Source organism: Sphaeramia orbicularis, chromosome 19 (genome assembly GCF_902148855.1).
Source record: "Sphaeramia orbicularis chromosome 19, fSphaOr1.1, whole genome shotgun sequence".
Classification (NCBI taxonomy): Eukaryota; Metazoa; Chordata; class Actinopteri; order Kurtiformes; family Apogonidae; genus Sphaeramia; species Sphaeramia orbicularis.
The window spans coordinates 44,347,637-44,364,457 of record NC_043975.1 but is presented as its reverse complement, the minus strand read 5'-3'; the positions used below and the strand labels follow the sequence as shown (position 1 = coordinate 44,364,457).

Here is a 16,821-nt window from a genome sequence, read left to right as displayed (position 1 = left end):
GTGTCTGTAAAATGATAGCTCTGACTGCTTTTCAAACCTGTTCAATTGCACAACAGCTCTTCTCCAGGATCTAATGCTATATCACAAAATGTTCCTGTGTTCAAACTGAAATTCTGTTTTACAGACATTACAGTTTAAGATCCTGTTCAAATGTTCATATTCTATTAGTTCAGAACTAACATCAGAACATTATTTTAGTTCAATCCCAACAAAGGAACTAACACTATTTAATAAAAGAGGGGTAAATAAAACTAAATAAAATGTAAACAAAAAAGAAAAACAAAAAAGAAAAATGAACCTCCACAAAATCTGCATCTGAATAAATACCTAAAAATATCGATACAGTACTTCTTAATATCGATACAGTATTGTGAAATGAAATATCACGATATATTGCAGAACCGATATTTTCTTACAGCCCTAGTCCACACACCTTGCCTTGCTGCTGTATTCTTTTTACCAGTAAAAACTCCTTTAAAGCAGCAGATGTGTCATTTTATGGAAACTGAAAATGGGAACTCACGCAGTCTGCAGATGGGGCAGCAGTTGGCCTGGTATCGCAGAGTGTCTGCGCAGGCGTTACATAGACACAAGTGTCTGCAGGGCAGGATGAGGGTGTCTCGCACATCTGACAAACACACCACACACTCTGCACTGTTGTCACTGATCTCATCGTCGGCGACCTGAAGAAAAAAGGGAAGTTTAAACAACAAAGACAGAAGAAGAAGAAGAAGAAGAAGAAGAAGAAGAAGAAGAGGAAGAAGAAGAAGGAGAAGGAGAAGAAGAAAAAAAAGAAAAAGAAGAAGAAGGAGAAGAAAAAGGAGGAGAAGGAGAAGAAAAGAAGAAGAAGGAGGAGGAGGAGAAGGAGAAGAAAAAGAAGAAAAAGGAGAAGAAGAAGAAGAAGAAGAAGAAAAAGAAGAGGAAGGAGAAGAAGAAGAAAAAGAAGGAGAAGAAGAAGAAAAAGGAGAAGAAGAAGAAAAAGAAGAGGAAGGAGAAGAAGAAGAAAAAGGAGGAGAAGGAGAAGAAAAAGAAGAAAAAGGAGAAGAAGAAGAAGAAGAAAAAGAAGAGGAAGGAGAAGGAGAAGAAGAAGAAAAAGAAGGAGAAGAAGAAGAAAAAGGAGAAGAAGAAGAAGAAAAAGAAGAAGAAGAAGAAGAAAAAGAAGGAGAAGAAGAAGAAAAAGGAGAAGAAGAAGAAGAAGAAGAAGAAGAAGAAGAAGAAGAAGAAGAAGAAGAAGAAGAAGAAGAAGACTGTCAGCAGACCCTGGGTTCTTCTCTGTCGTGCTGATGCACAGGTGGGATGGGGCAGAAGAAAAAGTCCCACTGTCAAATCTTTACCTTTGATTCTTGGCTGTTGTATTTGTTCTCGATCCCATAGATCTCCTGCAGCAGATAACTGACACCATCCACCTGAGAGAAGACACACTTTGAAGAATACAAGCAGCTCATCTCCTGGGATCAAAGCTCAGCATTCACATCAGAAATAAAGGGTTTCTAGACGATACCACAGAAGCAGAAGGAGAACATGTACTCACCACCTGTTTCTGCTTCAGAGGCTTCACACAGTAGCTTCCATCCATGTGCTGAAAACAGGGAAGGAACGGATTTATCCACAAATGGACGTCAAACTATCTCCAGTTTGTTTGTCTGTTTGTTTGTTTGTTTGTTTGTGTGTTTGTTTGTCTGTTTGTTTGTTTGTTTGTTTGTCTGACTGTTTGTTTGTCTGTCCGTTTATTTGTCTATTTGTTTGTTTGTCCATCTGTCTGTTTGTCTGTTTATTTATCTATTTGTTTGTTTGTCTGTTTGTTTGTTTATTTGTTTGTCTATTTGTTTGTTTGTCTGTTAGCAAGATAACTCAAAAAGTTATAAACGGATTTGAATGAAATTTTCAGGAAATGTTGATACTGACACAAGGAACAAATGATTAAATTTTGCTGGTGATCGGGGGGGTGGGGGGAGTGGACTGGTCTGCCTTGGCGGAGGTCTGCGCTCTCTGAGTGCTTTTCTAGTTATTATATATTGTTGTTTTGTTGTTATTATTCTCATCATTATTATAATAATTATTAGCTCTCTCACTTTTTCTTTCTCTCCCTTTCTCTCTTTCATTCACCCCCCCCCCCTTCCCTTTTCCCTATCACCACTAATCAGTCCATTTTGCTTAGTTGGTCTTTACGTTTATTATCTTTTTCGTTGTAATATGATGTTGTCATTTGTTTTGTTTGTTTATTTGCTCGATTTGTCTTTTGTTTATTTGTTTTTTTTCTTTCCACTATGTCTCTTTAACTGTATCACTAACAATAATAATAAAAAAAATAAACAAGTGTTCAGAGAACACAAACCTCCGCCAAGCACACCGAACGGTGTGCATGTGTGGATCGACTGTGGATTTCTTTTTAAATTAAACAGTTTCCAGGTTGTTCCATACAGCAGAAAAAGTTGAAGCCTGGTACCAGTCATGTGTATGTCAAATTATATTGAATTCCAATCAATATTTGTTCAGTTATAATGAAAAATGTGGTAAATGGGATTTCAATGTTAAATGGAAATGTCCACAGAGTCCACATTCCACAGTGGATGTGGACAGTTTTGTTCCAGATAAAAGATATTGTTATAAGCTACGGCTGGATCAAATTGGAGGCTAATTGGAGTCGTTTTGAATTTTTTTTTTTTTTTATAAATTTTCAAAAATTGCTCAATGATGACAGATAGAAAAATTGTAGATTTTGTGACCTTGCTGTGACCTTGAACTTTGGCCTACTTGGCCCAAAATTTAATGGGTTGGTCCCAGGGCCTAGGCCTATCTGTGGGTACAATTTGGTGAAGATGGTTGGAATACTTTTCCCATAAAGTTGGTAACAACAAACAAACAAACAAACAAACAAACACGCAAACAAACAAACAAACACACAAAGCAAAGTGATGACAATACTTCCTGGTGGAGGTAATAAATAAGTGTGGTTGTATTTCTAAACATATGTGTGAATGAGTTTGTTTCTTACCTTTTCAAATGTTGCCAACAGTATATGAGAGTGTCCCAGATGTTCTGCACAGATTCAAAAAAGCACAGATGACTTTCTTTATAATTCCTCCTCCTCTGTACTTTGACGTCAGACTATCAGACAAATGCGCAGTGACTCACCGTCGCCCTCGTCGACCACCGCCTGCACCACCATGGGGAAGACCTCCTTGTCCATGTCGAACAGCAGCTGAAGTAGAGAAAAGGCGGAGACGGAAACACAGCAAATCAGTGCGTGTCCTGGGAATACATGGGCTGGGGGGGTTTAGTTTGGGGGCGTGGCCTACCTCGTCGTCGGCCCATTCGCTGAGGTTGACGGTGTGTGAGGGCAGACAGAACTGCTGGCAGACCCCCCTCTTGAAGTGAACTGTCTCCGACTGCAGAGACCTGTCCTGGGGCAGGTAACTACACCAAGAAACAGATTTAAAAACAGAGGATACATTAAAGGTGGGGTCTGAGATGTTTTCCTGAAGCATTTTTTACTATATTGCTTAAAATCCCCTTCACACTCTGATTACAACTAACTTAATGCTGTAACACAAAAATTAAAAAAATGTAGTCACCTGTGGAACGGACAGGACTGAAAAAACACCATCCAATCATTTTGAGCGCCCACTCAAAATGATTGAACGGTGTTATGTCGATCAAACTCAACTGTCATTCGCCCCTCCCCCCTCTGTGCGTACCCCTCTTCGAGCATGAATCGTGTGTTCTCAGAAACTGGAAGCGCTTGTACAGGAAGCGAAGCCAGAACCAGAGCTTGGCTATATTAGTTATATTAGGATGGAAAGTTTACCAGTAAACTGTTTAGTCACTAACATAAACCAGTAGGAAATGTACCGTTAGTCACATAGGTCTGAACTGGGGCTGTTCTGTCAGAGCGGGGGGGTTGGAGGAGACTGAACGAGGTATGCGTGGGTACGTGAGCCGGAGCCTCAGCCGGGGTCGGAGCTGGGGCTGAGGCCGTAGCCGGCGTCGGAGCCCAAGTTGGGACTGTACGGGGACGGAGCAGAGCCTCAGCTGGTGAATTGTTGCTGTGCAGCGCTCATGAACCCTCGGGAACAAACTTTGCATGTGCCAGAACTCTGGAGGCGTGGCTTCGGGGGGACGTCTGAAGAAAGGGGTTTGGACTTTTGAATCGAGTATTCTCAAAATGTAGCTGCTTGAACCGTTTTTCTAAGATCTCGGACCCCACCTTTAAAGCTATACCGTATGATGTGGCATTTTTACACTTTTCTTTTGTCATCTTAAAATGCTCCTAATAAGTGTGTGTCAAACTAAAATGTAAAAGAAATCCACCAGGTATTGAAACTCAAAAATATTTAATTCTCATATATTTCTGATAAAAGTCTGACCAATCATTTTAGTTGGTCCGAATAAAATAATTGGCCGAACCTGACTGAGCCTCCTGTCAATCATCCATTACGGCCGTCCAGCATCTGATCCATTATCGCCGCCTCACATCCGATATGTGTCCCTCTGAATCTGACACTTCACTCGCGCTGCTCCTCCTGTCACTGACCACAGTCTACTGTCTAGGATGTGTTTGGATAGAACTGACATGCACATGTGGAAGGGATTAAACGGATTTATGAACAGAAACAACAACTGAGGGGCACAAACGGGAGTCTGATGAATGAAGGATGGAGATTAAAGTCCGGAAGTCAGCTGTACTGGACTGAACAGGTCTGCATAAAGCTCAGCTTTTCTGACGGTGGGACTCATACAGGTGCATGTACATGGTGTCACACATGTAAGATGATGTAGGATGATAATTGTATGGACTATGAAACCTCAAATGTCCACGGAAAATTCGCGGAGGCTGCACGTTCACAGTGTGCGCGCCCATCCCCTGGGGACTGCAGTGAAGACCCTGACCCAGTACTGCACAGACCAGGTCTACTGATGGAACAGGAGCCGCGGACCCGCAGCAGGTGGATGATGCATCTGATTACTGAGGGAGGGGTCCGCGGACACGCCAAAACGGACCGGACCTCCACCTCTGCTTCCTCCTCCGTTTCCATCGTGCATCAGATGAGAGGAGGAGAGAGGAGGAGGAGCCTCAGAGCTCAGGCAGAGGGAAGGGGGTGGGGCTTTGGAGGGAGGCGGGTTGTTCACGTTCAAACTTTGACTAAGTGCTGTGAGACATGCCACATCGGTAGGTATAGCTTTAATGTGTACAGAGAGAAAGAAGAAGTCTGAATCCTCAACCACAGCATTTAAAGCAGGAGTGTACGATCAGACAGAAGGAGGAAATGACTGGTGGACTAGACGACAAATACAGTTCCTGTTCAAGAAAAGAACATGGATTTTATTCCTGCTATAAATATAATTTGTTGTAGTTCAAAATGTGACTAATCGACTACTGAAAAAGTCAATAGTTACAGCCCTAATAAAAAATAACAAATAAACAAGTGGTTCCAGGCACAACAAGCCCTGCCCCTCGCACATATTGTATCTTATTTTGGCATTGATCCAGCTGATGTATCATGTCAATGCATGTGCTGATGTCAGCATATGTGGGCGTGTCCTGACATAATCCGGTCTATTGACCCTTTGCACCGACGTCACAGTTATCACGTGACCAGGGGTGCAGTTCCATGGTGGACAGCAAAAGCTACACAACAAACAAACGAATGAGCGACGGATTATGTCTACCAGCACTGACAATAAACTTTTGGAGTTGTCCTGCGAAGTGACTCACCTTACTGGACAGCACAAAGAACGCTATTTGGAGAAGCTAGCGATAGCAGGGCTAGCTACCGACCCATACCTTCTGCCTCCTGATGTGTTTACGGATGTAGTAAAATCCTCCAGTCTACTGGAGTTTAAAGCACACGATCTGTTCCATTCTGTTCTAAATGGAGTGTCCCCGTACACAGGTGTGATCTAAAAGCAGACTAAAGTCTGGATGATACCAGTTCTTAGTCTCAGGTTAGATTACCCAGTGGCTGTACTGCGCTCACGGCAGAGGAATGGATCTCACAATGGTAAAGGAAAGATACAGCTACGCTAGCTGTGTATGTTTTTAACATGTTTCCCCCATCATGCCATTCAAACTCAAATAGACTGGAACCAAAAGCAGCTCTAATGAACTAACACTGCACTGTAAAAAAAAAAAAAAAAAAAAAAAATCTGTAATTTAACAGAAGTTTCACTGTTTATTTTACCGATTTTTCCTGTATTTTTAAGATACAGGAAAATATCAATGAAATGACAAAAATAGACTGTGATTTTACATGTCAAATGTAAAATAACACGAAAAAACTGTAACTGTGAATAACCAAAAAATTTCCATTCTTTAAAAGAATTTTTTTCTTTTTTCACAGAAAAATACAGTTAAAATACATTTGCAAATGTATCATAATTTCACAATATTTCTTTTCTATTTATGAGATTAAACTTTTAAAGTTTAATACTGTAAAAAAAAAATATAATAATAATAATAAAATGAGATAAAATTACTGACAATTAACCATAAAAGAAGTATTTGTTCTGTAAGTTTAACAAGACTTGTTTGTTAATTGACAAATATCTTGTGTAATTACAGAAGGTTTCACAACAAAAATGTTGAATAGATGTATTTTTGTGAATGTATAACATGTATAAGCACTGATAAACTGTCCAAATACAGTTTTTATCAGTGGATTGTACAACTTTGTCTCATTGAAAAGTATTATATGTTCATAGGTAATTTGATTGTTTTAATACATGAAAATATTCTTTATTAAACATTAAAAAGTAAAAAAAACAAAACAAAAGCTAAATCTCATGTAAAGTTAGGGCAAAAAACTGTATTTTAATTATCGAAAATTACCGCATTTTTATGAGATGGTTATTTTGTGTAATTTAACAGTATTTTTTTGGCACCCCTGCTGCCAGAATATTACCATTTTTTTACAAGACTTTCTTTACAATATGTGTAATAATGTTAGTGTGTGTCATCAGTATCCTACAGTATTAGCTCTGTTGTTGAAGCGTCTGCCTTTCTACTATCTACACACAGTCATATGTACAGTTCCACCACTAGAACATATGGAACAGCATCATAGCAATAACAGTAGAACATAGAACACAGTGTAGCTGGTAAAAAAAAAGGCAGCCACTACAACAACAGAGCTAATACTGTAGGCTAGTTATGACAGCCACTGGAACATAGTGGTTCATAGTAGTCCACCCAGTCTAAACACCTAGCTGGCATTTGTTGGAGCTAATGTGCTCTGGACACAAACAGAGCCTGTTCTATCTGTAATATCAGGTCCATCAGATCCAGGCTCTGTCTGGAACCCAGCTGAAACCACAGAAGGAACTGTTGTGTGAGACCACTGTATGTGTAAAGCAGGGTTAAAAAACGAACAAAAACCGGAACATCCAGATTAAATTGGATATTAGCCGGTTTGCTGTCCAGTGTGCAGTCTGGCACTTCCACCGTCCGTCATGGCGCTCGTTTGTGGTGCAAACAGAGTGTGACGTAACATGCAAAGGGTCAATATACATGTACAAATGGGGATGTCAGCAGTTGAACCAAAAAAGTGTTAACATTGAGATGACTTTAAAGCAGTGATATTAGTCTTTTTTCCAATAGAATTCTTCCTTTTCCCACATTCCCTGCTTTTTATCTGTTTTTAATATGTTTGGTTTCTGTTCTTATCTGCTGTATGTAAAGTGTCTTTGAGTTCTATGAAAAGTGCTATACAAATAAAATTTACTATCATTATTATTATTATTATTATTATTATTGTTGTTGTTGTTGTTGTTGTTGTTGTTATTATTATTATTATTATTGTTATTGTGTGCTTGTTGCTGAATTTTGGTTTTCGTGTTGTTGTGTTGGGTGTATGTACATCCTGTTTGTTGAGTGAGTTGTGGGAAATTGTGATGTTTTATATTGTTAACAACCCCAGGAAGAGGAGCAGCTGTGGGGTGCAGCAGCTAATGGAGATCCAACTAAATAAATTAAACTAAACTAAACACATTTAGATGTCTGATGAACATCTGAAATGATGTTATATGACTGAGACCGTTTTTGTAGAATGTTCCTGTTGTTTGGGGGGGGTACTGTTGTTCAGATTCCAGTCCAGCATCTCCCTCACAGGTGTTTTTTTTCACTTACACTGGGACTCCGTTGTGAAACTCCTCTATGGCCTGGTAGTAGATGGTGATGGCCACCTGTGTGTCTGCGTCAAAGGTGAACTCCACGTTGTAACAGGCTCGGTTTTTACCTGCAGCCTCGTCCCCCGGTAGCTTTAAATCCTCACTACACCTATGGGTGGAAGACAGACACAAACCTGATTAATTACGGTTCACCTGGGGGGGGGGGGGGGGGGGGGGGGGGGTAAAAAAGGGGCAGATACTGACAATTTAACCCTGGGGTGTCAAACTCATTTTAGGTCACAGGCCAGATTCAGCTAAATTTTATCTGAAGTGGGCTGAACCAGTAAAATAATAACATAATAATATATAAATAATGTCAACTCCAAACTTTTCTGTATGTTTTAGAGCAAAAAAAGTTAATTTACATGATGAAAAGGTTTGCATCTGCAAACTATCCTTTCAAAAGATATGAATAACACATGAACAAACTGAAAAAATAAGTGTCATTTTAACAATATTTTGCCTAATATTTGCCCTGTAGCTTACCGGCCAAATTAAAAGCTTTGGGAAATGTATCCAGATGTCATTTAGTATCACCCAGTTTTGTGTATTTATTCTATTACAGAAATGGCCCATGTTTTGCTCATATTCCAATCAGATCTGTAAAAAATTCAAATAACAACTTGATATCATTGATACTGATTTATTGGATCAGTCCACTTCCTATCTGTTATAATGGGAACATTTTAAAAGTCGCACCAAATCCAGAATCAGATCCAGATGGAAATCATTTCAATACCTTGTGTTGACATCATCATACAGAAGCTGTATACCAAGTTTGAAGTCAATCAGAACTGGAGTTTGGTAGAAGAAGACGATTTAAATTTTTTTCCCCTTAAGAGCCCATGTTTAATTTTCCATAAGTTCCCAGATCCAGAAGAAGATCCTGATCAGCATGTGGACATTATGTTTTGGTCATCTCCCCATCAGGGCTGGACTGTAGAAATTTACACTGGATATCATTTATATTTACTGAGTTATTGCATCAATCCACTTCCTATCTCTTATAATGGGGAAATTTTTCAAAGTCGCACCAAATCCAGAATCAGATCCGGATCCAAATAATTTCACTAACTATTGTTGACATCATCTTAAAGAAGCTGTATTCCAAGTTTGAAGTCAATCGGAATTGTAGTTTCGGAGAGGAAGACGATTGAAAGTTTTGTAACGGACGACAGACGACGACGGGCACCGCATGACGACAGTAGCTTACGTCCTGTCGGCCGGTAAGCTAAAGATCAACAAATATGAACAAAATAAATAATAACAACAAAACATGAATTTGAACAAAAAATTTTAGAAACAAAATGTTAAAATTGCACTTATTTTTCTTTACAAATACCAGGTTGTTCGTATTTGTTCAGTTTTATACATGTTTTATTGTTAAAGGATAGTTTGTAAATGATCAGATGTTCATGTAATTTTACTTCTTTACAATAAAACAGAAACATTTGTAGTCGTCATTATTTAGAGGTTATTGAATAAATAAATTTGGTTTATCTGTTTTTAACACTGAAAAAGAAACACGCCTTGAAATCCAACTTTAATTCTTCTCATTTTAAAAAGGAAAATCAATGAACCACTAGTTTTTCTTTTGTTTCTGAAAAGAAAACCCAATTACCAACAGATCCACTGACCTATAATGTTACAATAAATGATGATAAATCATTTAAAAGAGGTTACATATAGAGGAACATTCATGTGTGAACTGACACAGAAGTAGTTCTGGGTCTTTAAGGGCTAAACTGTAACTGAATGTTCTGTGTAACCCTTGGTTTTGTGCTTTTCATCCTCCTGATATAGACTTAAACACTGTCCGCTGGGTTTGTTGTTGTGGTCAGTGTGTAAAAATAACAGCATGAACATGAAATCAGACAACACTGGAAGAAAATTCAAATTAAAAAAAAAAAAAAAAAAAAAGTAATAATAATAATAATAATAATAATAATAATAATAATAAGTTAAATTAAATTTAAAAATTATTACAAAAATAAAATGAAATACAAAAACACAAAAAAAATTTTAATAAAAAAAAATAATAGAAAAAAACAAAAATAAATAAAGACATAAAAAAGAAATAAAAAAAAAATAAAATGAAAAATAAAAAATAAATAAAAACAAAAAAATAAATAAAAATTTAAAAAGTAAAAAAACAAAACAAAAAAGACAACACTGCTGTGTTGGGGGGGGGGGGGGGGGTTGTGCGTACCGTACGAGCCGCAGCGTGTCCTTACGGATGTTTATAAGGCTTCTTAATGTCTTCACTGGTTCCTGAGGTGGAGGCGCCGCGTACGGGAACTGAAAACAAACAGAAAAAATTAGACATTTGAAAAGTGTTCTGAGGCCGGAGCGGAGTCCAGTTTCCCTCCGGCACACACACACACACACACACACACACACACACACACACACACACACACACACATTCCTGTTGTCGACCACAGAGAAGGAGGGACCGTATGATGACCGCGGTCAGCTCCAGGCTTAACCCCCCCCATGTACACACATACACACACACACACACACACACACACACACACACACACACACACACACATTGGTGTTTGTCAGCAGTGATCACACGTTGCTGAGCCAGGACATAAAAATCTGCTCAGATCGTGTCTTTCCAGGGACGACTCTGAGTGTTTTCTGCTCACGTACAGTAAAACAGTCCAGTATCCACTGTTATTTATTCTGATTTAACCCCTTTCATGCATGAATTATGACAAAAACTATCTAGTATCTTTTTAGATTGATTTGCTTTCTCAAAATTAAATAAGCTGAAATGCATTTTGAATTTTTTTTTAAAAAAAACATGGTTTTAAGAAGATATTTAACATCCTAAGACCCAAGAAAGGACAAGTTTGGGCTTTTTTTATTTAAAGGGCTCATATTTTTCTGAACCCACTTTTATTAGTCTGTGGTTCATTTATTTGTGTATTTCCAATCTAACTTTATTTGTAAAGCACCTTAAAAAGAGCACAGTGGACCAAAGTGCTGTACAGAAAAATAAATAAAAACCAAAATGACAGAGTAAAATACAAGAATAGATTATAAATAAATACATACATACATACATACATACATACATACATACATAAAATACAGAAAAATAAATAAAAACCAAAATGATAGAGTAAAATACAAGAATAGATTAAAAATAAATGAATAAATGAAAATACAGAAAAATAAATAAAAAACAAAATAACAGAGTAAAATACAAAAATAAATAAATAAAAAATACAGAAAAATAAATAAAAACCAAAATGACAGAGTAAAATGCAAGAATAGATAAAAAACAAATAAATAAAAATACAGAAAAACACCTCAGACCTTGAAAACACAACACTGAAATTCAACCATTTTCAGTGATTTCCATTCCCTGTGTGAACCCTGAACAGTGTAATGTTTGGCTTTGGGTTGTGCAGAATCACCAGTGTACTGAAGCTAAATGTGAAATGTCTTAGTCGAACTTTTGACTCTTTTGGACTCAGTGATCAAACAGAGGCCAAGCTGGACTTGACCCTGGTGGACTCAGAGCCTTCATGTGGACCTGGACTGTGCTGGGTTTGTCTTCTGTTGTAGGTCTGAAGTCAGAAGGTGCTGACTGAGTGAAAGTAGAGCCAGGTGGTGGGACAGGATGTGGGTACGACAAGCCCTCGTGTGTGAGCGCATGTTTGTGTGGCTGCGAACGGAACCGTTTACAGAACCGGCCCACATCTGGACTCAGCAGGAGTGAAGTCTGTAAAAACCACACAAACAAACTGAGAAGGGCTACAAACTGACCCAGGATAAGAGAGAGAAAAGACCCAGGATAAGAGAGAGAAAAAAGACCCAGGATAAGAGAGAGAAAAGACCCAGGATAAGAGAGAGAAAAGACCCAGGATAAGAGAGAGAGAAAAGACCCCAGGATAAGAGAGAGAAAAGACCCAGGATAAGAGAGAGAAAAGACCCAGGATAAGAGAGAGAAAAGACCCAGGATAAGAGAGAGAGAAAAGACCCAGGATAAGAGAGAGAAAAGACCCAGGATAAGAGAGAGAAAAAAGACCCAGGATAAGAGAGAGAAAGACCCGGATAAGAGAGAGAAAACCCAGATAGAGAGAGAAAAGACCCAGGATAAGAGAGAGAAAAAAGACCCAGGATAAGAGGGAGAAGAGACCCAGGGTAAGAGAGAGAGAGAAAAGACCCAGGATAAGAGAGAGAAAAGACCCAGGATAAGAGAGAGAGAAAAGACCCAGGATAAGAGAGAGAGAAAAGACCCAGGATAAGAGAGAGAAAAAAGACCCAGGATAAGAGAGAGAAAGACCCAGGATAAGAGAGAGAAAAGACCCAGGATAAGAGAGAGAAAAAAGACCCAGGATAAGAAAGAGAAAAGACCCAGGATAAGAGAGAGAGAAAAGACCCAGGATAAGAGAGAGAAAAAAGACCCAGGATAAGAAAGAGAAAAGACCCAGGATAAGAGAGAGAGAAAAGACCCAGGATAAGACAGAGAAAAGACCCAGGATAAGACAGAGAAAAGACCCAGGATAAGACAGAGAAAAGACCCAGGATAAGAGAGAGAAAAAAGACCCAGGATAAGAGAGAGAAAAGACCCAGGATAAGAGAGAGAAAAGACCCAGGATAAGAGAGAGAAAAAAGACCCAGGATAAGAGAGAGAAAAGACCCAGGATAAGAGAGAGAAAAGACCCAGGATAAGAGAGAGAAAAGACCCAGGATAAGAGAGAGAAAAAAGACCCAGGATAAGAAAGAGAAAAGACCCAGGATAAGAGAGAGAGAAAAGACCCAGGATAAGACAGAGAAAAGACCCAGGATAAGACAGAGAAAAGACCCAGGATAAGACAGAGAAAAGACCCAGGATAAGAGAGAGAGAAAAGACCCAGGATAAGAGAGGGAGAAGAGACCCAGGGTAAGAGAGAGAGAGAAAAGACCCAAGATAAGAGAGAGAGAAAAAAGACCAAGGATAAGAGATAGAGAGAAAAGACCCAGGATAAGAGAGAGAGAAAAGACCCAGGATAAGAGAGGGAGAAGAGACCCAGGATAATAGAGAGAGAGAGAGAAAAGACCCAGGATAAGAGAGAGAGAGAAAAGACCCAGGATAAGAGAGAGAAAAGACCCAGGATAAGAGAGGGAGAAGAGACCCAGGATAAGAAAGAGAGAGAAAGACCCAGGATAAGAGAGAGAGAAAACACCCAGGATAAGACAGAGAAAAGACCCAGGACAAGAGAGAGAGAGAAAAGACCCAGGATAAGAGAGAGAGAAAAGACCCAGGATAAGAGAGAGAGAAAAGACCCAGGATAAGAGAGAGAAAAAAGACCCAGGATAAGAGAGAGAAAAGACCCAGGATAAGAGAGAGAGAAAAGACCCAGGATAAGAGAGAGAAAAGACCCAGGATAAGAGAGGGAGAGAGACCCAGGATAAGAGAGAGAGAGAAAAGACCCAGGATAAGAGAGAGAGAGAAAAGACCCAGGATAAGAGAGAGAAAAGACCCAGGATAAGAGAGGGAGAAGAGACCCAGGATACGAAAGAGAGAAAAGACCCAGGATAAGAGAGAGAGAAAACACCCAGGATAAGAGAGAGAAAAGACCCAGGACAAGAGAGAGAGAGAAAAGACCCAGGATAAGAGAGAGAGAAAAGACCCAGGATAAGAGAGAGACCCAGGATAAGAGAGAGAGAAAGACCCAGGATAAGAGAGAGAAAAGAAACCCAGGATAAGAGAGAGAGAAACCCAGGATAAGAGAGGGAAGAGACCCAGATAAGAGAGAGAAAAACCCAGGATAAGAGAGAGAAAACACCCAGGATAAGAGAGAGAAAAGACCCAGGATAAGAGAGAGAGAAAAGACCCAGGATAAGAGAGAGAGAAAAGACCCAGGATAAGAGAGAGAAAAAAGACCCAGGATAAGAGAGAAAAAGACCAAGGTAAGAGAGAAAAGACCCGATAAGAGAGAGAAAAGACCCAGGAGACCCAGGATAAGAGAGAGAAAAGACCCAGGATAAGAGAGAGAAAAGACCCAGGATAAGAGAGAAAAAAAGACCCAGGATAAGAGAGAGAAAAAGACCAGAATAAGAGAGAGAAAGACCCAGGATAAGAGAGAGAGAAAAGACCCACGATAAGACAGAGAAAAGACCCAGGATAAGAGAGAGAGAAAAGACCCAGGATAAGAGAGAGAAAAGACCCAGGATAAGACAGAGAAAAGACCCAGGATAAGAGAGAGAGAAAGACCCCAGGATAAGAGAGAGAAAAAAGACCCAGGATAAGAGAGAGAGAAAAGACCCAGGATAAGAGAGAGAGAAAAGACCCAGGATAAGAGAGGGAGAAGAGACCCAGGATAAGAGAGAGAGAGAAAAGACCCAAGATAAGAGAGAGAGAAAAAAGACCCAGGATAAGAGAGAGAGAAAAGACCCAGGATAAGAGAGAGAGAAAAGACCCAGGATAAGAGAGAGAGAGAGAGAAAAGACCCAGGATAAGAGAGAGAGAGAAAAGACCCAGGATAAGAGAGGGAGAAAAAGACCCAGGATAAGAAAGAGAGAAAAGACCAGGATAAGAGAGAGAGAGAAAAGACCCAGGATAAGAGAGAGAGAGAAAAGACCCAGGACAAGAGAGAGAGAGAAAGACCCAGGATAAGAGAGAGAGAAAGACCCAGGATAAGAGAGAGAGAAAAGACCCAGGATAAGAGAGAGAGAAAAGACCCAGGATAAGAGGATAAAAGACCCAGGATAAGATAGAGAGAGAAAGACCGGCTAATATAGAGGAAAAGACCCAGATAAGAGAGAGAGAAAAGCCCAGTAGAAAGAGAAGAGACCCAGGATAAGAGAGAAAAGACCCAGGATAAAGAGAGAGAGAAAGACCCAGGATAGAGAGAGAAGAAACGACCCAGGATAAGAGAGAGAGAGAAAAGACCCAATAAGAGAGAGAGAAAGACCCATAAGAGAGATAAAGAAAAGTAAGAGAGAGACAAAGACCCAGGATAAGAGAGAGAAAAGACCCAGGATAAGAGAGAAAAAACCCAGGATAAGAGATAGAAAAAGACCCAGTAGAGAGAAAAGACCCAGATAAGAGAGAGAAGACCCAGGATAAGAGAGAGAGAAAAGACCCAGGATAAGAGAGAGAAAGAAGACCCAGGATAGAGAGGGAGAAGACCCAGGATAAGAGAGAGAGAGAGAAAGACCCAGGATAAGAGAGAGAGAGAAAAGACCCAGGATAAGAGAGAGAGAAAAGACCCAGATAAGAGAGAGAAAAAAGACCCAGGATAAGAGAGAGAAAAGACCCAGATAAGAGAGAAAAAGACCCAGGATAAGAGAGAAAAGACCCAGGATAAGAGAGAAGAAAGACCCAAGAGAGAGAAGAAAGACCCAGATAAGAGAGAGAGAAAGACCCAGGATAAGAGAGAGAAAAGCCCAGGATAAGAGAGGGAGAAGAGACCCGGATAAGATAGAGAGAGAGAGAAATAGACCCAGGATAAGAGAGAGATAGAAAAGACCCATATAAGAGGAGAGAGACCCAGGATAAGAAAGAGAAAAACCAGGATAGAGAGAGAAGAAACCCGGATAAGATAGAGAAACACCCAGGATAAGAGAGGAGAAACACCCAGTAAGAGAGAGAAAAGACCCAGGACAAGAAGAGAGAAAAGACCCAGGATAGAGAGAAAAGACCCAGGATAAGAGAGGAGAAAGACCCAGGATAAGAAAGAGAAAAAGACCCAGGATAGAGAGAGAGAAAACACCCAGGATAAGAGAGAGAAAAGACCCAGGACAAGAGAGAGAGAAAAGACCCAGGATAAGAGAGAGAGAAGAGACCCAGGATAAGAAAGAGAGAAAAGACCCAGGATAAGAGAGGGAGAAAAGACCCAGATAAGAGAGAGAGAGAAAGACCCCGGATAAGAAGAGAGAAAAGACCAGGATAAGATAGAGAGAAAAACCCAGTATAATAGAGAGAAAAACCCAGGATAAGAAGAGAAAGACCCAGGATAGAGAGAGAGAAAAGACCCAGGATAAGAGAGAGAAAAGACCCAGGATAAGAGAGAAAAAAACCCGATAAGAGAGAAAAAAGACCCAGGATATAAGAGAAAACCCAGGATAGAGAGAGAAAGACCCAGATAAGAGAGAGAAAAGACCCAGATAAGAGAGAGAAAAGACCCAGGATAAGAGAGGGAGAACCCCAGGATAATAGAGAGAGAGAGAGAAAGACCCAGGATAAGAGAGATATAGAAAAGACCCAGGATAAGAGAGAGAAAATACCCAGGATGAGAGGAGAAGAGACCCAGGATAAGAAAGAGAGAAAGACCCAGGATAAGATAGAGAGAAAAAGACCCAGGATAAGAGAGAAAAGACCCCGGACAAGAGAGAGAAAAGACCCAGGAATAAGAGAGAGAAAAGACCCAGGATAAGAGAAGAAAAGACCCAGGATAAGAGAGAGAAAAAGACCCAGGATAAGAGATAAAGACCATAAAGAGATAGAGAAAAGACCCAGGATAGATAGAGAAAGACCCATGATAAGAAGAGAAAAGACCCGATAGGATAGAGAGAGAAAGACCCAGGATAAGAGAGAGAAAGAAAAGACCCAGGATAAGAGAGAGAGAGAAAAGACCCAGGATAAGAGAGAGAGAGAAAGACCCAGGATAAGAGAGAGAGAGAAAAGACCCAGGATAAGAGAGAGAG

The 16,821-nt window shown here is 39.8% G+C and overlaps 1 protein-coding gene across 1 annotated transcript in view; it reads right to left on the bottom strand.

Annotated features, from left to right (window-relative positions):
• rnf157 (ring finger protein 157) overlaps window positions 1-16,821 on the bottom strand; it is a 63,893-nt gene that overhangs the window by 29,519 nt on the left and 17,553 nt on the right. The window contains 8 exon segments of the mRNA XM_030121948.1: window positions 524-683; window positions 1,335-1,406; window positions 1,532-1,579; window positions 2,996-3,039; window positions 3,136-3,202; window positions 3,300-3,417; window positions 8,126-8,275; window positions 10,376-10,464. Of these exon segments, the coding sequence (XP_029977808.1) occupies window positions 524-683; window positions 1,335-1,406; window positions 1,532-1,579; window positions 2,996-3,039; window positions 3,136-3,202; window positions 3,300-3,417; window positions 8,126-8,275; window positions 10,376-10,464 (748 nt within the window).